Source organism: Mchenga conophoros, linkage group LG3 (assembly GCF_057382185.1).
Source record: "Mchenga conophoros isolate Kocher_MC1m ecotype Shallow Benthic linkage group LG3, M_conophoros_male_GT1.1, whole genome shotgun sequence".
Classification (NCBI taxonomy): Eukaryota; Metazoa; Chordata; class Actinopteri; order Cichliformes; family Cichlidae; genus Mchenga; species Mchenga conophoros.
In genome coordinates, this window is record NC_140528.1 from 78,903,367 (window position 1) to 78,927,088 (window position 23,722).

Here is a 23,722-nt window from a genome sequence, read left to right on the forward strand (position 1 = left end):
TGAAAACCTTGGAGAAAGAAATAATCCTTTACTGCAAGCCAAGAAAATGGTGTTCGGTCTGACAGCTGATAAAATAAAATCTGAATGTTGAGGCATTTTGGATTGGTTTTATTTGCATGCACGTATGGATATGTCTATTTGTATTACAAGCACGTGTCTGTCTGCATGTGTACTGTCAAGGAGCACTTGACATCATAGGAGAGGTATGGGTTGAAGGTAGCAGAAGGGGATTTGGTCAATTACCAGCCTGCAGCCTCAGCATCAAGTCCAGGGGATTAGAGCAAGGACTGGGGTCCAGGAAAGAGATGTGCAGGCACACCAAGAGAAGGGGATCAGTGTGTGTGTGTGTGTGTGTGTGTGTGTGTGTGTGTGTGTGTGTGTGTGTGTGTGTGTGTGTGTGTGTGTGTGTGTGTAAAGCACTGGTCAAACAGCAAAATCCAACAACGAAGAGGTATCTTGTCATATCACAGGGGAACACCCTCAAGGTCACTGAATTTCACAGAACAGGTGATGGGTTGGCACTATAGGACACTGAAAAATACACTTTTAAAGAAAACATTAGTTAATAAGAAAAGTGTGCAAGTTTACTAGACTAGCTGAAATCCTTAAACTAAATGAAGGATAGATGTTGAAGATATTGGCTGATATTGGTTTTGTCTGACATATTTTGCCTCCTGTCCTTACCCAAGATAAGATAAATAATATTTGTTTCATTGTGGAAATAAGCTGTAAAAGTACAACTGAACAATGTCAGAAGCATGATGAGTTCATTAAGCAGCATGCCGCTACCTATGTGCATTTCGCTGCATTACATGGAACTTGAAACCCATTTATTGCATATCTTTCTACTGAAACCCAATTTATTATAATATTTCTTTCTCTTCATATAGCAATCAAGTAAGGATATGATGACAGTTGTGGCAGTAAATCAGATTTTCTGGTGGGTAAGCCTTTCAAGCTGGCTGGCCTCTGAGTGTCCAAAGGACTGGTGCCTCCTCAGAAAACAACACTGGCTATCAACCCAATCCAATTGCTCAACTGTAGCACTGTTACCTGGCAACAGCTTTCTCTTGCCTCCTTTGGAGGTAGCAGGATAATATGAGATAAAGAAGAATGAATTATTTCATTATTAATAATAATTAATTATTGTACTAATTACATTTATAATAGAAAATAATTTATCTTGCACATTTTGAAATCTTTTGTAAAATGTTTTCTTGATTTATCCTTAGAGACTATATGATTATATTTGATTATACTCTTGCTATAGGGTCATTCTTATTCAAAACAAAGGAATATCCTAATGTGTTCATCTTAGTGTCAGATTATGCTAACAATATGCTTTTTTAAATTTTTTTTGCAATTTAATACACACTTCAGGTTTTTTTTTTAAATTTATTTATTATCTATGTGTTTTTGCTTAGTGCTTGCCATTTTTGCTGTTGTGTATGTCAGGCTTTCTCTTCAGAACCCTGAAAGTTCCAATTAAAAAGTTTCTTTTTTCTTCTTCTTTTTTTTCACAAAATTGTGGAGTCATGGGATCTTGCAATAGTTCCAAAAGTTAGCAACATACGCTAGGTTCTTAACATCCTATGTTTAGAAAACAAGTCTGTATGGTAGTCAAAGGAGCTTGGAGAAAAGCGTCTGGACTTCTTTAAGTTACTTGAAGACGTTTCACCTCTCATCCGAGAAGCTTCTTCAGTTCTAAGGTCAAATGGTGGAGAGTCCCAGATATAAACCTAGTGGGAGTGTCCCCCCACAGAGGGACAAAAGGACCCCCTGATGATCCTCTAATCGCCTGTGCCAAGGTGTGAAACTGGGTGTGGGTCCCAATCAGCCAGTTTCGGGTGTGTTCATTGTGAAACCTGGCCCCACCTTATCATGCGAATTCCTGAGGTCAGATGGCCCAGGATGTGAGTGGGCGTTAAGGCGTCTGGGAAGGGATCTCAAAACTGGATTATAGATGGCAGAGAGTTGGTGTCGTAAACCCCCGCCTCTGTTCAAAGATGGTCGCTCACAGTGGACATAGATGGCTTCTTTCACTCCTCTTTCAAACCATCTGTCCTCTCTGTCCAAAATGTGAACATTGGCATCCTCGAAAGAGTGTCCTTTATCCTTAAGATGCAGATGGACTGCTGAGTCTTGTCCTGTGGAGGTGGCTCTTCTGTGTTGTGCCATGCGCTTGTGAAGTGGCTGTTTGGTCTCTCCAATGTAGAGGTCTGGGCATTCCTTGCTGCACTGTACAGCATACACCACATTGTTAAGTCTGTGTTTTGGCGTTTTGTCTTTCGGGTGAACCAGTTTTTGTCTGAGCGTGTTGCTGGGTCTGAAATGCACCGGGATGTCATGCTTGGAGAAAACTCTCCTGAGTTTTTCTGATACACCGGCTACATAGGGGATGACAATGTTGTTGCGTCTGTCCTTCTTATCCTCCCTCGCTGGTGTCTGGTCTTCTTTTCTGTGCCTCTTTGCTGACTTTAAGAACGCCCATTTAGGATAGCCGCACGTTTTGAGTGCTTCCTTTACATGCGTGTGTTCCTTCTTTTTTCCTTCAGGCTTAGAGGGAACATGTTCTGCCCGGTGGTGTAGGGTCCTAATTATTCCAAGTTTGTGTTCCAAAGGGTGATGGGAGTCAAAGAGGAGGTACTGGTCCGTGTGTGTGGGCTTCCGGTAAACTTCGATGTTGAGTTTGCCGTTCTCTTCAATGTGCACAGCGCAGTCCAGGAAAGGCAAACAGTTGTCCTTTGTGTCTTCCCTGGTGAACTTGATGTTTTTATCCACAGCGTTAATGTGCGCAGTGAAGGATTCCACTTCTTGTGTCTTGATTTTGACCCAGGTGTCGTCCACATATCTGTACCAGTGGCTGGGTACTCTTCCTTTGAAAGAGCCAAGCGCCTTTCTTTCCATTTCCTCCATGTAAAGGTTGGCTACAATAGGTGACACGGGGGAGCCCATGGCACAGCCATGTTTTTGTCTGTAAAACCCTTTGTTGTATTTGAAATATGTAGTGGTGAGGCAGAGGTCTAACAGTGTGCAAATCTGATCGGGTGTGAAGTTGGTCCTGTCCTCCAAGGAGCTGTCTTCTTGTAGTCGTTTTCTGACAGTCTCCACGGCCTCCGTGGTGGGTATGCAAGTGAAGAGAGAGACTACATCAAAGGACACCATGGTTTCATCTGGATCCAGGGTAAGTTTCTGGACCTTGTCGGTGAAGTCGGTGGAGTTCTTGATGTGGTGTGGGGTGTTCCCCACAAGAGGAGCAAGGATGGTAGCAAGGTGTTTAGCAATGTTATAAGTGGCTGAGTTTATGCTACTGACTATGGGTCTGAGTGGGACAGCTTCCTTGTGGATTTTAGGAAGTCCGTAGATGCAGGGTATGGCATCCCCTGGGTAAAGGCGGTGATATGTAAGGCGGTCAATGATTTTGTCCTTTTCAAAGTCTTGAAGGCAAGCTATAACTTTCTTTTTGTAGCTGCTTGTGGGGTCTCGCTTTAAGGCTTCGTAGGTATTGTTGTCACTGAGGCGAGTAGTGATCTTTGTATGGTAATCTGTAGTGTTTAGGACCACGGTGCATCTTCCCTTATCAGCTGGTAAAACAGTGATGTTGTGGTCTTTGCTCAGGGAAGCGACGGCCTTCTTTTCCTGTATTGTGAGGTTGGATGGAGGGACTTTGGCACTGGAGAGCATGGCTGAGACTTTCATCCTGATTTGCTCTGCTTCTGTCTGTGATAATTTATTAATCCATATGGCAGATTCTGTGGCTGTGATGAGGTCCACTATGGGCAACTGTTGTGGAGAAATGGCAAAATTGAGTCCTTTGGCTAATACTCTCTTTTCAGGTTCAGTGAGAATCCTGTCTGAAAAGGCGGGGGTTTACGACACCAACTCTCTGCCATCTATAATCCAGTTTTGAGATCCCTTCCCAGACGCATTAACGCCCACTCACATCCTGGGCCATCTGACCTCAGGAATTCGCATGATAAGGTGGGGCCAGGTTTCACAATGAACACACCCGAAACTGGCTGATTGGGACCCACACCCAGTTTCACACCTTGGCACAGGCGATTAGAGGATCATCAGGGGGTCCTTTTGTCCCTCTGTGGGGGGACACTCCCACTAGGTTTATATCTGGGACTCTCCACCATTTGACCTTAGAACTGAAGAAGCTTCTCGGATGAGAGGTGAAACGTCTTCAAGTAACTTAAAGAAGTCCAGACGCTTTTCTTTGCAAGCTCCTTTGACTACGATGACCTGGATGACTGAGAACCTTCACAGACAAGTCTGTATGGTATTAGCACACAGTCTAAGGAGCTTGGAAAGAAAAGCATCTGGACTTCCTTGAAGACGTTTCACCTCTCATCCGAGAAGCTCCTTCAGTCCTAAGAGCAACTGGTGGGGAGTCAGATTTTAAGAGGGTCATAGACTCCCTATTGATTCTTTACCTAATCACATGAGCCAAGGTGTGAAAACAGGTGTGGGTCACAATCAGCCATGGTTTCGGGTGAACCCATTGTGAAGCCTGGCCCCACCCTATCATGTGATTTACTGAGGTCAAATGGTCCAGGATGTGAGTGGGCGTCTGGGAAGGGATCTCAAAACTGGATTATAGATGGCAGAGAGTTGGTGTCGTAAACCACCACCTCTGTTCAAAGATGGTCGTTCACAGTGGACATAGATGGCTTCTTTCACTCCTCTTTCAATCTGGGACTCTTCACCAATTGCTCTTAGAACTGAAGAAGCTTTTTGGATAAGAGGTGAAACATCTTCAAGGAAAGTTAAAGAAATCCAGATGCTTTTATTTCCAAATTTCATAGACTATGATGTAGGGGTGGGTTTTTATAATCGATTCATCGATTAAAATCGATTCTGGCTTGGATAACGTAAAATCGATTCATTAAAATCCTGAATCGATTTTTTTAATATAAATTTATTTTGCCCGAAATGCCAGAATCTCTGGTGACATCTCACAAAATTTCAAGAACCACCAAACAGTTAAGACAGTAAATGAGAGCAGGTACACGGATTCTGCACATAGACTTAAACACACAGCGCGACCCGCGGATCAGAATCAGTGAGATGTCGCCTTTCTCACGGTCGGGGCTGAAAGCCGACAGCTCGCTGATTCAGCGGGTCCGCGCTTTGTGTTCACGCCCTTTATGAGCCGATTTTAAAGCTGTTAGTTTGATCTCTCTCCAAACAATATTGACCGAACCAGCAGAAGAAGATCCAAACGCTTCACATAAACATCGTCATGAATTCACTCTGACTTTTACTGTTTTGCTTCCACCGCGATGCACAGCTCTCTCTCTCTCCCTCCCTCTCTCTCTCTCTCTCTCTCTCTCTCTCTCTCTGTGTACTTCAAGAACAGTTTCCCTTTCTTCATTATTCGCTTGCTTGTTACACAAGTCTACTGTTGTTTACAGCGCTGTCAGCCGCTGTTTTTTTCCCTTTTACATTCTTCCGAAAAGAAAACCTCATTTCTGCTGTTCAATACTGAATAAATTTAAACTTTTTAAAATTATTCAAAATGCAAAACGCTTAACCGTGTCTCTAATAAAACCGCTGTAACTTCAGAGGTGATGTTCATATGTTGATTAATGGTTTTCTTTCGTTTTTGATGTACTGCAGAATATTTTTATAAAATCCCAGGCCAGGAAAACCACCTTCATGTTTTTCTGTGTTTTATCTTCAGCTACTTTGACACAAAAGCATCTGCTGTGATGCTCACACCTTTGATAAAGTCTTGCGAGTGTCAGCTTCCTTTTTATAGATACAAAAATATGTAAATGTACTGATCTGAATTATAATATTTCTGACTGTCAAAATTTCCCAGATTTAAATCGAATCGAATCGAATTAAATCGAATTAAATCGAATCGTGGATCGAATCGATTCGGGACCTTGTGAATCGGAATTGAATCGATTCTAGAAATCAGTGACGATACCCAGCCCTACTATGATGACCTGGATGACTGAGAACCTTCACAGACTTATTAGCACATGCTTCAATGCATGAGCTACTTGCAGGAACTATTTGAAGGCTACATGATCCACGTGACAAATTGAAATCTGAACCCCTGCTGATATGATAACTGCTAATCCAATTCTACAGCAACATCACGCCACAATTAATCAGGTGTAATAAACCAAATTCTAGGCTTCAAAGAATGGACATTTGGATGAAATTGACAGGGATGAAAATATTTATTGGGTCTATATTATTTATTTGCTGTTTGATTTAATTTGTACTGAGACGCTGACGGCTAAAGCAAAACGATCGGACAGATGGGAGCTAAAGATTACTATAGTTGTGCTATCCAAACTTTTAGAGTTTAGAGCCGACTTATTGTTATCTCAGTTTTGAAATCCAGTCCAGTTGGGTACAGTAGGTGCCTGCAGTTCAGGTGTTTGTGAGGTATTTGTAGTTTTTTGTTTGTGGAGTCACCGTGAAGAAACAGAAAAAAAGCCTAACACCTACAGTATATTCCTGCCATGTCATGCCCATAGCATTCTCAGTTACTGCCTCCTGGTTGCAGTATTCATGCAGCCTTTACCTAAAGCCCTATCTCCAGTGAGTCAGGTATGTTGGCTCCTTCATCAAATTACCTCAGCAGCAGGCTCGATGTGTAGATAAGGTCGGAAACCAAGGAAGTAAGGACTCCACCCTAATCACATCATTGAGATCTGCTGCTGCTTCCCATGGCAGACGTTTTCACTAGTTTTGCTTCAAGGCTGACAGCAACTTGTTCACCCTCTTTCACTCTGAAGAACAATAATCCACCTCTGAGGCCAAATATCACAGCCCACACACAGCCTGAGGGTTTGTTTTATGCCTTTACTCCTTTCAATGTTCTCCTGAAATTTCTTTGTCTGTTGCAGTACTGCAATTCTATTGAAACCTAGATACCATTGTATATATTGATAAAAATAATAATTATTTTAGGGTTTTTTTTATTTTATTTTATTTATAATAGTATTACAATAGCAGTAATGGTTATTGATTTAGTTTATGTGGATATTTTATTTTATATTTTACTATGGATTTAAGCTTATTATCAAACCACTTATAGTGTGTTAGTTGTAAATACTAAGTTGTATGAATGGCCTGCCTGTCATTTAAAAACCCCATACCACTGCTGGGGAATTACGGGTTTTTTTGCTAATTACTTTTTAAATTGTCCATCCATACATTTTCTGCCATTTATCCAGGACTTATCTGACTTATGTCAGGGCAGCAGCCAAAGGAGAGAAGCCCAAACCTCCCTCTACCCAGCAAACTCCTTCATTGTAGCTGGAGGTATTCCCTGGCCAGCTAAGAGACGTATTCTTAGTGTGTCCTGGGCCTATCACAGGGCTTTCTCCTTGTAGGACTTGTCCAGAACACCTTATCCATCCTATTCTAATCTGATACACAAACCACCTCAGCTGGAGAAGTAGTGGCTATACTCTATCTCTATGATAGCCACAGTTCAAGTAAAACAGATTTCCACAATTGTATCCACAATGTTATTCTGTTGGTCAAAACCCATGCTCAGCTCTTTCATTTCCACAATGGACTGGTACAGTGTGCCCATGTCAAAGGTTACAAAGAGCAGCTATAGACACTGTCATTGTCAATGTGAATGTTAAAGACTCCAGTATGCAGCCACGATGGAGTCATCAGGTGGAGTACCCTCCAGCACTGCATCCAGAGATTCAAAGAAGGTTGGGTACTGTGGACTGTCATTTGGCATATAAGCCATGATGCATTCCACAATCCGAATACTCAGGAAAGCAATCCTGTCATCCACTGGGAAAAATACCAATGTACAGGCAGTGAGCTGTGTGATACCCACGATACCCACCCCTACCTACTGCCTCTTGCTGAGGGAAACTCGAGACTGGATCAGTCTAGCACCTCTCAAGGAAACTGGTTCCAAAGCTAGAGCCATGTGTTGAGGTGAGCCTAAATATATCTAGCCAGTAGCTAGACTCCATGTCCCAGTAGCTCTTTGTATTAACATCACCCATGATGTATTTGGTGTGGGAGAGTTTACCAGGGGCAACCCCCCCTAACAAAATAGCCACTGGGATCAGTTGGACAAATAAACCCCTCCACCATGATAAGGTGGTAGCTCACAGATTTTTTTAATTGTGTTTTTGTCAAGTAACTGTCGACTGCAATATGGGTGAAGGGCTCACACTGATAAGTGTAGAAAAGCTGAAGAGGCAGATTGATAAGAAGGGCTCATGAATGTATCTTCATTCTTCTTTTCACTGATTCAGAAAGTGCTATTTATGCACACAACTGAAATTCTGTTTGCACTTACTCGTTTAAATGTCAAGCGTAATATTTAGGTAACATTTTACTATTAATACTGAACGAGATATATATTATATACAGCTCTTCAGCAAGCGTTTTCACCATTATTTGGTTAAAATAAATTGTTGTGAGCGGTAGCATGGCCATGCGCATTCCCACAAACAGAACTCGTGTTTCCAAATTAAAATTGTGTGCCTCAGAAGCCTCAGTTTGCCTCTGTGAAAGACACCTGTCACACCTCTCAGAGGTCGCTGTGGTGACGCAAATGGAATTTCATAACAGTATGAGCTGTGTCACATTAGTGTTTATTTTTTGCCTCCAAGCACAGAAATAAATATAGATTGTGCCAAGTTTAACTCACATACTTTTACTCAGTCTCCAGTGCACCCGCATTCAAACACAGACAAGTCATAAAGTTAAAGTGAGGATGCTATTTAAAGGCCAAACACTGAATTATTTCTTGTCGGTGACATTTTTTCTCTGTGAATGAATGAAAGTACCATTTCAAATGATTTACCCGAGGCAAATCGTGTTCTTAGCACTGAGCTGTATGAATGTTGTACCTCATGTCAAAAGCTGTGAAGCCTAAGTAACTGTAGCTTGTTAATAATTTATATTTTGCTTCTCTGAGTGGAAACTGGCGATCTCACCTTGTTCAGCCTGATATGTCTCACTGGATAGTGAACAAGTCTATGAAGCAATAATGAAAAAATGCAAAAAATAAAAAATATGCTAAAAATTAATGGTCTTTTGAATACGGTATAGATAGAGATCCTTTGATATTCTACTTTTAAGACAGTAATAGGATGATTTTATAATTGTCTGTATGTAGCTCTTAAAATAATGGATAAACTATTTCAGTCTGAGTACAGCTGCAGGAGGTTTTGGCACATCCACTGGCTAATTTGTTTAGTGCAGTTTACAAGTGATTAAAGGGGACCGAAAATCCTGAGCTGAAATAGATATGTTCAGTGTGTCATCTGCATAACCACAATAGGAAATAATCAAATGGTCTTCACTGTCTGCAGTGAACCTCCTCTGTGGGGATACAGGAGGTTTTATTCCTTACAGTTGGATACATAGCCAACTATGTATATCTATTTTCCTTAATAAATGAAAATTCTTCACTAATTCTATAAGACTTCATCAAAATAGAATGCATGCTTTTTCCCTTTAGGTAAACACCAACTAATTGCAATAGTTGCATTGACACCTCTGTATGAGTAAGAATTTCCCTGCTGTCTCTCAGCAACTCACTAAATTCAAAGCCATTTGACCCATTTTAATACATTTTCCACCAAAGCCAAAGATTACTGCTCTGTGTATAGCACTGACTGACATAGTCAAACTTTTCTGGTTGTACTTTCATTGCAGGAGACCACACTAAGAAGCATTTAGTTGGTGTTTTTGTCAGTAGACAGAAGTGTGCTGGTGAGATGAAATAAATGCTGTGAAACAGTTCAACTAGGAGTCATGCTGAGTTAGTGTTTTACTGAAATCATTTATTTGTGACAGGTTGTTTATGTTGTTGTCTAACACATACCATCTCTGTTTTTTACCTCGCATGCTTTTTGAAAAGTAGCAACTCTGAAAACATAAATGATCTTTGTGGGTGTAAGTATAAAAATAGCAGCGGCTTAAAATAACTTAGAAAACTTAGAAAGGTATAACTTTAAAACTTAAGTTGTTTTGTTTTTACTTCCTGTATTTTCTAATGTAGCCAACTATTAAGATTTGTCCAATTTAATTACAGCAGAGTGAATGCATTGCATATGTGTTTGTGTAATCATAACATTTGTGTCAGAGTAGTTTGACTTGTCAAGTGCAACTAACTCAATTTGAACTAAAAGGTTAATTGCTCAATCGCTCAGGTTTTTATCTTCCATTGTGTAGTGGTTAACACACTTGCAAGCAAGCAAAATATCACTGGTTCAATTCCAGATGATAACACAAAGCTCCTTTGGACTGGACCGGATAATCGATTCGGCATTATATAAATAAAATTTACAATTTTTTTTTAAATATCATTACAGGTTAGCGGCACACAGTCACAATAGATAACGGATATATATATTACCTTAAGGTTAGACTGGATCTAAATGAAAGAGCCAGTCACAACAAGTCACAACCAAAGAAGCGAGTATCCAGAAAAATGGTTTTGTTCTACCCGAATTATCATTTTATTTATTTAATTTTTGTTTTTGAGAAACAAAAAGGTTTATTCTTCTTCTAAGTGGACACATCCCAGAAGTGCTTTTCCAGATAAAAGCTCTCTGGGCTCTTTATCCAGGAGCAGGACTATGGTACTGTAAAGAAGAGAAGCTAACCAGGATTACAGACAGACAGAGAGAAAGAGATGAAGATGAGAGAGGAAGAGGGCAACTTCCTGTGTGTGTGTGTGTGTGTGTGTGTGTGTGTGTGTGTGTGTGTGTGTGTGTAAAACTGTAAAAACAAACTAATGAAAACGTCCTTAAGCTTCATTTTCCAAATAAAAAAAAAAGTACATTAGAGTTTATGGTGAACCTCTTGTATTGTGATGGTTACTTTTCTTTTTTTATTTCTTTTTTTTATTAAGCTACAGTGTAAAAAAGAGAACATTTGAGCCAGGGGTCTTTAACTCACTGATCTGGGTGCATCTTTGGGGTTGTATCAGAAAAAGCATCTGGTGTTAAAATCTGTCCTGAATCGAACATTTAGAACAGGGGTCTCAAACTTATGAGCTGTGGGCCACTGCTGGCACTGTCATCTCATGTGAGGGCCACTTTAGTACAAAGACAAACAAACAAGAAAACACCCACAAATATTTCCAAAAATGCTTGCTTTTTTAAATTTCCACTATTGTATAACAAGACAAAACTGCAGACATGAACACATTTTTTTCTCGCTCTTAATTAACTGAACCCTTTCATTAACCTACCAAATAAACAAATTGGTCTTCTCTTTCTTGCCAGACACGTGGGAGCACTTGTGCTATAATTTTGTTCGTATTTAACAAAATAAATGCAGACATTAGTCTTTGAGTGCTAGTGAAAATTGTCTCCATTACAAATAAGTCTCTCACTGAACTAACACAGCCAGTACCTCAACATGTTTCTGCTCTCTGCTCATATCGCCTTCATATTAACTCATTTTTGGCTTTTTAAGGAACTTATTTTACCATTACAGTCAACAACAGCAAATCCTCCCTAACAAAAAAGTAACTTCAAGGGCCAAATTGCATTATATTTTGTCTCTTCAATATACGAGTAGGGGTGATGTGGGCTGCAAGCGGCACCCGGGCTGCGAGTTTGAGACCCCTGATGTATCTGAAGTGGTGATTAGTTACAGCCTAATTAAAGAATTCCTACGTAAATAAATAGTATGAAGATTCTCCTTGGATGATAAAAATGTATTTATGATTGAAAACAGAGCCTAACATGAGAAGTTTTCCATAAGGTTCAAAGGTTAGAGATAACACACAATTACACAACATGAGGAATGTTCTATTTGAAATGCACCGTGTTCCTTTCATCATTGGACAGTAACGCAAACGACAAGAAATAAAAGCTTCACTGCTTCAGTACAGTCATTCAAATATTTAACTTTATGGTTTTTAGATGATAACATTTCACATTACCAAACTGTCATGGATGTAGTTATCTAGATCAACACGTAGAGATTTGCAGGTACATTAATTTATTAAGTGGTTACAGCAGCGTTCGGTTAAGAGGGTTTAAAGCTTTAGTGGAAAATGCTTGAAAGACATACGCAAAGATTTACTCGTTCATATCGAGTTTACTTGCGCACATACAATCTGTAGAGGTCAGTCCAAGTTGGTCCCATCGTCTTTTTTTATATTTGTTTCTTAAAAATGAGAACAAACAGTATCTTTTACAGTATATAAAGTCAGTACACAGTTGGTGGTGTACGTTTATCTGTGTGCAGGCGTGAGCACTGTTTCAATCTTTTGTGTGTGCCATAGACAAGAATGGTTAACAGCTAAGCAGTGCAGAGCAGGAGGTGCCGAGAGTGACATGCAGTGCAGTGTAGAAAACTTGGCTATGGTTACAAAAACCAACTCAGCTCTGGAGCTTGCTCGTACACTGTGGATCATCAGCCTTAGTCCCAGTATGTTTCCTTTATGAAATATCTTCATGAGTGCTTTACTCTTACTGGAATCCAGCTGGGGTTATTTACTGTACTACAGGGGTCACTTCTGGCTTTATGGCTCTGCCCCTGGGTCCTATCACCTCTCCAGAATGATATATCTTCACTAAAACATGATTACCCCAGCTCAGTGTCCCACACTGTTAAGAGGGCTTCCATAACTTTATATTTGTACACAGCTGCCATAACATGGTATTATGTACAATACCTGCAGTTTTGATGTACAAGTTTGCCACTTTGTACATCTTTATTTTTCTCACTTGTGTGCTCACTTTGGCTTGGGAAAAGTGGAAAGGCATGATAGATGAGCTGTCTCATTTGCCCAGTTCCACTGTCTTCACCTTCTTGTCTCGAACACACACACACACACACACACACACACACACACACACACACACACACACACACACACACACACTTCTTACTTGTTCTTGTCATTGGCTACACTGCTTGTTTGAAAGCACGTTTGGCGATTGCAGAGTGAGCAGGGCAGCTGATAACACTCAGGAGCAGGAGATACACTTGTCAGAATCCAGGATATTAACAAACAAACCTTGGGAGACTGAGCCCTATTGATTGTGTTTATTCCTCTGGCACCTTTTTGCCCGTCGCCTTCATCCGCTAGTCTGGACATTTAAGCTCTGTTCCAGATCTTGTGCTGGGACCTAAAATAAAGAAAAAGGCAAAGGCCCCCACAGTCCAACTGTTCTGGCCAGGATTCCTGCTCTGCTCCATGTGTTTCAGACTGAGGAAGCTTTTTTTCACCACACACATCTAATGACAGCAATCTTGCCAATATGGATGAGAGCCTATTCTGGGCCGCTTTGTTTATAGTTGGCACCAATATACGAGAACTCTGACCAACAGCTTGTTGGACTGAGGTATAAATTGTCCTCTCTTGACTTTTTGCATTTTGAGTAAGCTCGCAAAATGTATATTTTCATGATTTTAAGAAGGCATTTTTTTAAAAAGAGAGCCCACCTATGAGGAGGACAAGACAGCTTTATTTTCTTCGGTCTTCATTTCACCCAAATAAATCTTAAAACATTTTCAAATCCTGTATGTCACAGTGTTACATATGGGCGTTAGCTTCCATAATGTTTACATTAATGTTTAGATTTCCATTTAACCCCCCCCCCCCATTGGTCTTAGCAACTACTGTATGCTTTCTTTAATACTTAATACTTTTCTTTAATACTTCTCACCTACGAGCTAATGTAATAGCTCCACTCTTTTAATTGGAGCTTTGCCCCCACGGCATAGATCAATATTTCAAACGGAAATTATGTATGTTTTTCCCCCTCTCTCTCATTTATTTTGAATCACCTATTGAGCATTGGATCAGATCCAAAGGAGTGTGGTGATTGGTGGGTCTAATTAGTTAGTCTGTGTATAATGTACAGTATAGTTAGCATGATATGTTGGAGAGCTATGTCATTCTTTTAGCAGGTAACAAAAAGCACAAGCAAGCTCTAACTTGCTGTGATGTTGCCTTTACTAGATCTTTATTCAGATTGAAGTGTATGTGAGTCGTGTGTATGTTAGTGAACTGTTGAATACAACTATCTTTCTTTATTGTACCCATAGTTTTTTTTTTTAACCTCTTTGCAAGATTGCTTTTATTTAATAGAAATAGGCTTAATTGGATAATCGGGTGTTTTGAGAGTCAGAGATGCAGAATAAATGCAGCCAAGGAGAATCTTTTTTTTTTTTAATTAACTCGTTTTTTAAATGAGTTTGAATCCCGCTGAAGGATGAGTTATTTGCACAGGAGAAATGAAAGTGAATGTCAAGAAGTTAGCTGTTGCATGAAAGAGTCTCTTTTGACCTTTAAGACCTTTTTATAACACAATATTAATGCTGACTTTTATACAGCCTTGATAGTTGTTTTCTTCCGTCTCAATTAGCAGCCCTGTGTTAAGGCTTATGTGTGAAACAGTGCTCTGGTAGACCTCAAATGCTAATTGCATTCTGACTTTTCTTTTTTCTGTGTGCTATTATATGTCATTTTGTCTTGACTATTTTTTATGCGAGCAGGAGTACGGTGCAAGCGACATTTGGCTTTGCTGTTTAAACTGATCCATCTTTTTCCTTTTGTCTTTTCTTGTTCCTCGCTTACAGGTGATTCATCGCAAGTTGGTAAGTCAACATCTTTCTTTGTTTTTGCCACATGTACGCTCACCTCGATTCCGCGACAGTCGATCGGTTGCAGACGACCTTTATTACACAGTGTAGTCGGCTGTGTGTGAATGTTTATATCCACGCAAACCACCCGCTAATTATCCTTTTGAATTCTGCACTGCTAGTGTACACTGAGCAATGAAACTGTTGAATAGAAACACATTCCTCTTCCTGCCTTTCACCCTCTCATTTATATTCTTTACACATCACACTTATTTGATTTTGTGTACTATATTACCTTCTATAGTTGTTTGCACTGTATATTGAATGGGGATTTCTAACAGTTTACTGTGAAAAGATCAAACTCTAAATTCCTGCTTTGGGAGTCTGATGAATTGCACCGCCTTGTAATGTAGATGCAAATTTTAAAGCTCCCATTGAGTGACTAGCCAGTTTGGGAACCCAGACATAATTCTGTTTGAATAATGTATGTTACTGCACTGGCTTTCTTATCATGATATAAAATTCAAGGAGTTGTTCCTTTTTTAGTTTCAACCTCATAAAATGATTCATGCAGGGGCTCAGAGTCTGATGTATGGATTTTAGTAAAAGATTCTTGTTACTTTGGTCATGAGCTTCCATTCATTTATTACCATAGTTTAGTGCTTTCCTTTTTATAATGGGCCATTAATGGCTGCCCTTCTCTTTGCTGCCTACTGCCCAAAATTAAAAAAAAAAAAAAAAAGTTTCCTTTCAAAGTGAAGCTCTGAGAGGAAATTCAGAGTTATCGTCAAATTCTATTTGTTGTCTTGTTCTTTGCTTGGCCTGAGGTGCTCTGAGGGGTGTGCTGTGAAGCAGGATGAATGGGTTAGTGAGATATGCTGATTTGTTGCCAAGTCTCTTTTAAACTGATTGTTTTGAGCATGCAGAACAGATTAGAAAACTGCTTGGTGTGCATTGCATTTCTTTCATCGAAACACAGTGTCAGACTCCAATGCACTTCTTCAGCTGCATTTCGCTTACACCAGGTTTTATATCCTTCGTGTTTCTCCGCAACTTGTTACTCCTGACTGAAGAGTCAAATGACACATTAAATATCCTCTTTTATGTGAGCATGCATGGCACCTTAAGAAGAACGCGTGGGTTACATTGCCTCTGATAAGGGTTTTAGGTTCTGTCCAGGAAATGCCAAGAAAAGCTGTCTTCATTGAACTCATTTAGTTCTACAGCTCTCAATAGTGTCAAATAATTTATTTTAACATAGATCGATGCTTTGTCTATAAATATGTCTTTAAATATGCTGACATGTCACAGTACGCTAGATTTCTGTAAACACTTAATTTTAAATCAATGGGCGTAAAACAGATGAAGGATTGGGATAGGGGTACGACAGCAGCCGCGGTCAGACTAATGAGATGTATCAACACCTCGCTGAAACAGTTAGAAAATGAGATGTGTGAATTTAAAAACTCTAGCTCGCAGCACTTTGTAGCAGTAAACTATTGCTTTAGTGATGTGTCAGTGTTATCACTTCCCTCCTAATAATTAGCTTTGTCTCGCTGCAGTACCCACTATGCATTATGAACCTGCAATAGTAATCTACAGCACAGCAAAATGTGTAGCATGTAATGAGAAAAATAATGTGCAGTTATTCTCACATAGCGGTGATAAAGAGGTTTTTAACCCATTCTCTGGGGTGTATTTTCCCCTGTGAGTTCTGCACTGTGGTAATTGAAGCATGTCTCCTGATCCTCATGTGGTTAATGTGTGTGTGCGCGTGTGTGTGTGTGTCAAGGTTTGTCCAGCGAGTGTTTGGCCCAGAGATCTGATGCTGTCTGAATACTAATTTGAAATTTTGTCTGACTGCGGCAGCTTGGAAACTGGGTGGGGACTAGAGGTTTAGTTAGGGACAAGTTCATCCCAAGGGTTACTGTGCAGAGTGGAGAGCACATCAGGTCCTTACCACCCACTAAGAATCAAGATTCAAAGTGGGGGAAGAGATTAAAACTGATTCAAATTTGATCTGGAAAGCTGGTGCAATTTGAGTTTCGTCGTTATTTAAACCACTGGGCAAAGAACAACGCTATACTTTGTTTTGATTTGTGATATAAGCTATTTCTGCACCAGTCTGCAAAGTCAACATGGCTTTGGTCCTGTAGATATTGGAGGATTCACTAAAATGTAGCTACTCATCAGCTCATCTGGTTCTGCAGACTCTGTTTCATGCAATATTTAATTAGTGAAAAGGTTGCACTGTAGCCCATATGCCCAACCTAAATCACTCAGGCTTTCTTTAAACATAAGCTGTATATAAAATAATACTTCATTGATTACTTGATAGACACAGTCACACTGTCTTGAAAGGCAGTAACAACTTGCGATTGCAGCACTTCACATTGCAGCTTTCTAAAAGTCAGTCGATTGGTCCAAACGTACAGTGCTTGTTTTCTTCAAGTTTGTTTCAAACTTGATAAGCTGTCAAAATACTAGTGCAGTGTACAGATTTGCACATACGCTGACATCTTTCCCATGGGATTTTGTCAGAACTCATTAAGTACAGTTAAACCTATATAGGAAAGAATGTCTCATCTATCTCCACAGCCATTTGCCAGTGTTGAAAGGTGTATTATTGCCACTAGTTATTGTTGTATTTTTGTACAGGGTCCAGTTTTTTGTTTTTTGTGTTTTGTTTTTCTTTTCCCTGTCAGGCTTATGAGGCAGGTTGTGGCAGAGATAATTGTTGTCCCTTAGATGTGGAGGCAGGGAGGCTGACTATAAGCAGAGATCCTTGTCCTATTGCTGTATTTCATTCTGACTCAAAAAAAAAATGGCTTTGGCAGAAGCACAGACATCTTTCTGTGTACCTCGCTCTCTCTCTCAAGCCTTGTTCACCAGAGATCAGATGATTAGCATCTCTTCCCCTTTTTCTCTCTCCTCCCTTTGAATGCCAACCTCAGGCGAGTCAGAGCCAGAAAAAGCCTCTTCATGCTTGCCGATGCTGCAATGGGATTGGCCGACTCACCACACATGGTACAAAGAATGCTCGGTTAACCACACATCCACAGTTTGGAATAGAAAATGAGGGATTCAAGCTGGTGGATGGTGCCACTTAGAAAGTGGAATTTTTTGTTTGTTTGTTGGTTTTATACAAGTAAAATGTTTTATACACAAGTTCATTGAAAACTTGTTAAGGCTTTGAGTTTTTATGTTTTTGCTAAAAACATTGTGCCAACAATCAAATGCATTCAGATGTAGCACCTTTAAAATTGAAAGTAATTTGTTGTGGAATAAATTGGATGGCAGCCTAAAACTGCGTTTCTGCCAATAACTAATATTCTGATGGACCTTTTGGATCCAGATATTCAAATGAAGCATTAATTCTATTTTGACAATGAAAAACCATCATTGCATCAAAATAATGTTAGAGTCTGCACAAAACTAGGTACCTCCACCAAGGAAGTGCCTAATATATGTGGATATTCTAAAAATGACATCATGTTATTATGACCTTATGTACATTACAATAACAGGCTGTAAATGTCACGGTCTGGCTGGCAGACCGTGGGGAGATGGGGAAATAGGACCCAAACGCCGGACTCTTCAGTGCAACAGTGTTTATTTACAAGGTGGTGAAGTAAACAACAATAAATCCCCAGTTTCCCAGACTCCCGTGTAGTGTCTTGTTCCCAAAAGTCCCCGTGTAGTGCTCTCTGCCCCAGTGTCCCTGCACTCCCCGTGCTCACTGCTCCTTCTCGTCCCACACTCCTCCTGAGGGGAAAACAATAGAGGTAGCCGTTAACACTTATCCCAGCAGGCATACACTCACACTTGACTTGTTTGAAGACTGACGTGTAGTCAAACGCAATAATCCAGCGTCGGTGGAAGCTCCATCGCTCATCTAAATAGCTCCCCCGACGAGCCCAGATGAGGAGCAGGTGTGCGGCCAGGACTTCGGGTGTGGCCAGCCCTCAAGTTAGACCACGCCCCCAGGGCTGAAGGTGCCTGTAACTTGGCCACAGCAGAAAGGCAAAACACACACACACACACACACATACCTGCCTACATACAGATGTGCATAGGGGCAGTGCAGACAACACACCAAATAATAATAATAATAATAATAACAACAATAACAATAATAGTCACAGTCCCCACTGCCCACGGACCCCGAGTCCCCAGAGCCGGGTCCGTGACAGTAAATGTCTAAATAGCTAACAATTTAAATTTATTGCTAACATTAAAATACATTTAATGGAACAATAAAATGAAAAAATATATATAACCTTTTAACCAAACTTCACATTTTCAACGTAGCATAACTAGCATATTGATGTACGTCTGGCCTGTACAGGCTCAGTCCTCATAATAAAAGCCACATTAACTGCACAATTTGTTAAGAATGCCCCTTGTGGTTTTAATCCACTGGGGCTTCAGTTTCTCAGATGATGGAAGCACTTGGGGATTTATGCTTTTGAACATTTGAACATTTTGTAAACCATTTACTTAGTTGATACCTTGAAAGAAAGATGTGTATTTTGCACATTTCTGTTACATTTGTTTTAAAAAGCATGGCAAACAGGACAAAAATAACATTCCATTATACCTGGAAATGTAACCAATACTTAAGGTATTCCCTGCCTCCTGATAAATAACACAGGATAGGAAGAGCACAACAAAATGGGCAATCCACAATAAAAACTCAAGCCTGTGGCCAAATTTACATACTAAAGGAGAATGGTAATGAGATAGCTACCTGAGATAATTACTACTCAAGGCGTCCGGCTCTTATACTTTACCACAGGGAACCGGTTTAACTCACTACAATTAAATGGGCACTCATTTGCTCCATTTGAGGCACCATTTATGCCATTTTATGCCCCACTGTGTCTTAATTGAGTGTTGACTTAAATATGAAAATTTTGAGCCAACAGACGTTTAAGGATGCAGATTTGGATATCTAATGGATGGATATTCTTCTATTTAAGATTATTAGAAAAAAAATACAGTATTTTTTTTCTTCTTGATTTAATCACAATCACTTTCCAGTGGCATTTTTATGGATGCACATTTGAACTAAGATTTACAGCTGTTTGTAAAACGGCTATTGACCTTATCAAAATTCTTCTTGTGTACTCCGCTCTTTAGCTCTCGTCAAATACCTTTTTTTGTGTGATTTCTACTGAGGATTATTCTTGCTGGCTAATTTTGAAAGGGATATTGTTTTTTAATACACCTGCCTAAGCTAATATGTATCCTGCCACTGCATAATATCTAATGTGGGGTCTGGCAGGGACTGGGTTATAGAACTTAACTTTTCTGACATCCACATATTCAGGCCTTTATTAATAAGTAATCAGGACAAATAAGAGTCAGCATGTATATTTAGTTTTACTGCAGTGTTGCCTAGAAATACTATTATTAACATCAATGACTTCTATAATATTCCTCTTCCTATTGGCGACTATGTAACTGCTCTGCTGACATCCAGCCTTTCTTCGGAGGCTGGAGAGATCTCTGACATGGCAATCAGTCAAACTTACTGCCATTATATTTCATCTCTGTCCTGCCTCAAACAAATAAATTAAACTGTAATATCTTGACTGCTGAGAAATTGCCTTGGGTTGTTATAAATGATGGCGGGTTGATAGTGTGTGATCGTTGAACTTGCTGTATTCTGCTTAACAGTGTGAGACTACATGTTAGAAATAAGAGATGCAGAGCTCTGCGAGATGCACATTGATGCCAGCATGTGAAGATTTATGATGTCCACTTCTATTAGCCTCAGAGTAATTGTTAAGACAGCAACGAACAGTCCATAGCTCTAATCCTCAAATCAAAGAGAAGTTGCACAGACCACCAGCCCTCAGATGTGATTTCCTTCACTCCAAAGCTTTTTTCATTTTTCCATCTTGTTGAAAGATCGCAGTATAGAGGCGACTATACTCCCTGTAATTTCTAATGAGCTAGGATTTGATCAGTATTCTTGAAAGACTTTTTTCATCAGTGGAAGCTTTACTGAAGCAAAGATAATGAATTTATGACAGATATTTTGATGTTTTTTGTTTTAATGTGAGGCTGAAGGTATGTTTAACTTTTAGTGAGGGCTAACGTGCAGCAGATTGTAAGAAAAAAAACAACTGCAGTGTCTTCGGGGCTTACAAGAGCAGGTAGAAGAAAATCCTAGAAAAACAAGGATACAGAGATGAAAGGTTCAAATAAAACAATGCATTTTAAGGAGAGGACGCTAGTCTGGAAGACTCTTGAATTTTTAGTGCATGCGGTGTGAAAACACATCCAATTTATACCCCCATCATTTGTGTCAAGTCCAGGTTGATCACACATCTATTCTGTTGATCCAACTCCATGTGTGTTTAAGCAACATCTAGCATTTGAGGAGGGGAAAAGAGTAATTTGATTATATTATGGGAGCAGCAGGGGTGTTTGCTAAGTTTGGATCAGACCATTGCTGTGGATGAGCCTCTGCGTCCTGAAGCTCCACAGCTTAGAGGGTGTGTTCATTACCAGCCACAGCTTATTACAAACAGCTGGTGCTGGTTACTACCCCGGGGCCAATCGCATACATTATTACACACCATCACACATTCACATCCATGCACCTTTACTCATATGACTTTAATTTGGCAACAACACTTCCCTGTTTTTTAAAACAATTGTTCCATTCTGTATAGTGTGTGGTATTATGAGTGAGCTCAGTCAGTGGTTTGTTGCTGCTCATTTTCCTTTCATCAGATTTTTCTGCTTTTGGTGATTTTTTATTTTATTTTATTGTATGTTATTTTTTAATATTGAAAGCAGTTTAATTGAAAGGGGGCTTTAAATCAAGGATCATGACATTTTTGCTAAGAGTAGTGAAGCTTTAAACCCTGAGTGGGTTTGAAGTGGAATAACAGATTTGATGATATCCATTCCCGTAGTAAATAGAAGGAAATAAAATGAACTTTTCAACTTACCTTTTCTCATACTTGGACATGAATTTAATACCAAATGTAATTTTACTATGAAGTACTCCATTTAGGATTAAGAGGTTCGCTTCTTTCAGCGTATTTCCCCAAATCTCAACCTTTAAATGTCAGTCCTGTTTTATTTTTCAGGCACACAAACAGGCAGACTTTCCTGTGTTTCCTCAAGGTCATGACACTACAACTGTGGGTCTGAGGAAGCGATGACAGACAGAGTTGGTGGCTAACAGTCCACTCCTGCCAACTGTAATCGACTGTGAGCACAGTCATCTCTACACAGCAGTACTGCGTAGAGATCAGGTTTTCTGAGAAGGAGGAGAGGGAAACATGAAGCCTAATTTAACAAAAGCATGAGGACAATGAGGACAATCAACACACAATAGCAATTCACATCAGTTTCATTCAATTTTACTTTTTTTTTTTTGCCTATCTCGTTTGGTTCTTTTGCCATCAGAATTATTGTCTAAAGGCGAAGAAAGATGCCCAATGGATTTACTTTACCAAATTGACCATCCCAGCCTTGCCGTAATGGTCTATTTGATTCACCTTTTATTGTTTATTTTATTTTTAATTTTCACTTGCTAGATACGGCACAGATTTGAATGAGGAAAAGAGAAGGGAGAAAGAAAGAGGGAAAGAAAAACAGCGGAGAAGAGGGACGGGGATAAAGGGCAAAAAACAAAAACCAAGAAAATAAGCAGACAAAAAAAAACATGTATCAATCACCTGGATCACCTGTTGAGAATGAAAAAAGAAAACAAGCAGAAGAAAACGAGAGCAATAGAATAAACAACATCACGATGATCTATGTGAATATAACTGTAAATACTAAATATTAAACGTTATTGTGCTAAGATCGACGGCGCACAGTGTGCTTTGAGGTAGGAGCCAAAAAGGGTGTAGTTTGTGTGTGTGAGCACCCGTGTGTACACCTGTGAGCATGAATGCGCTTGTTTTTAAAAGGTTCCTTCATGTAATGATCTGCTAGAGGGTGTGGGGAGCCACTGCCCCGTCCTCCAGGGCATGAAGCAGGTATGGAGGAGATCAAAACTCTAGACATCCGGAGGCCCTCAGAACACAAGAGACCAAGGAAGACCAACAGAGGGGCAGCCGCGCCACTGTCCCAGAAAGAGCTGAGGAGAGTCCCAGATGAGGGCTCACTCAGCAGCCGCGGAGCAGAAGCCAGGGGGGGTAGCAGTGACGCGCCCGTGAGCTCCGCCGGCAGCCAGCTGCGCCAGAGTGACCGAGCCCCGGGCCGAGAGGCCGAGGGCACCCCACCCCCGAAGTGGCCCAGGCTCCAGGCCCTGATAAGCAGCCACCAAGGAGTGGGCCGGTGTGTACCTGGACGCCCATCCCCGGACACAAAGAACCACCAACGCACCGATGTCTGAGGGCGTCTGCCACTGGCAGGGGAAGTGGTGGGGGGAGATAGGCCTCCAAACCTTAGAGGGCCTGAGATGTCCCCAGAGAGGTGGCGTCTGATACCCGACCTGACATATAGACACAGAAATACAAGCACACACATATACAAACATCCATTTCCTCCCTCATGCTCTCATATGCAATTACTCAACACTCACCCAACGTGGAGACAGACATAAAGAGACGCTGTACACACGATCACACTCCCCAAGCGTACTCTAAGCCCCGGGTCTAGGTACCCTTGCCCCTGGAGGGGGAAACTGCACCCAGAACCAGGTGATGTTACCCTTTTCCCTGCGGTGGGGAGAAGCAGATCGCCCCGACTCCGCAGCAGCAGGGAGGCCCCACATTCCAGACCCCAGTCGGACGGCCAACTTCTCCTCCTAGCCCCGCTGAAGGGGGTTTGAAGACTCCAAACCTCCCTCCGCCCACTCATATGTAGTGTTGATACATGTGATACAGAAGACAATAGACGCCCAGGCTGAGATCTTCCTCCATCTCTCCTGTATCTCCCCCTCCTGCAGAGTGAGTTCCTGAAGAGAGGAAAGCTCCTGCAAGATGTAACAACCTCCCCCACCAGTTGAAGAGCCCCCCAGGTGGCTCGATGCACCGGCCGACTTATCATTTATCAAATAGGTGAAACCTTCGTGTCAGTAAAACAGACTATGGTGGTAGTCTTTTGGCTTTATTTTCATTTAACTAACTGCAGCCAACCCCATGTGGTCTCGCTCTTGCTCCTCATCGCTGTGTAGTGT

At 40.7% G+C, this 23,722-nt stretch overlaps 1 protein-coding gene across 6 annotated transcripts in view; it reads left to right on the plus strand.

Annotated features, from left to right (window-relative positions):
- nrxn2b (neurexin 2b) overlaps positions 1–23,722 on the plus strand; it is a 707,860-nt gene that overhangs the window by 223,871 nt on the left and 460,267 nt on the right. For all 6 annotated transcript variants that reach the window (XM_085267412.1, XM_085267417.1, XM_085267416.1 and 3 more), the window contains one exon: positions 14,566–14,583. In XM_085267412.1, coding sequence (XP_085123538.1) covers positions 14,566–14,583 — 18 coding nt within the window. The remainder of the gene's footprint in view (positions 1–14,565; positions 14,584–23,722) is intronic.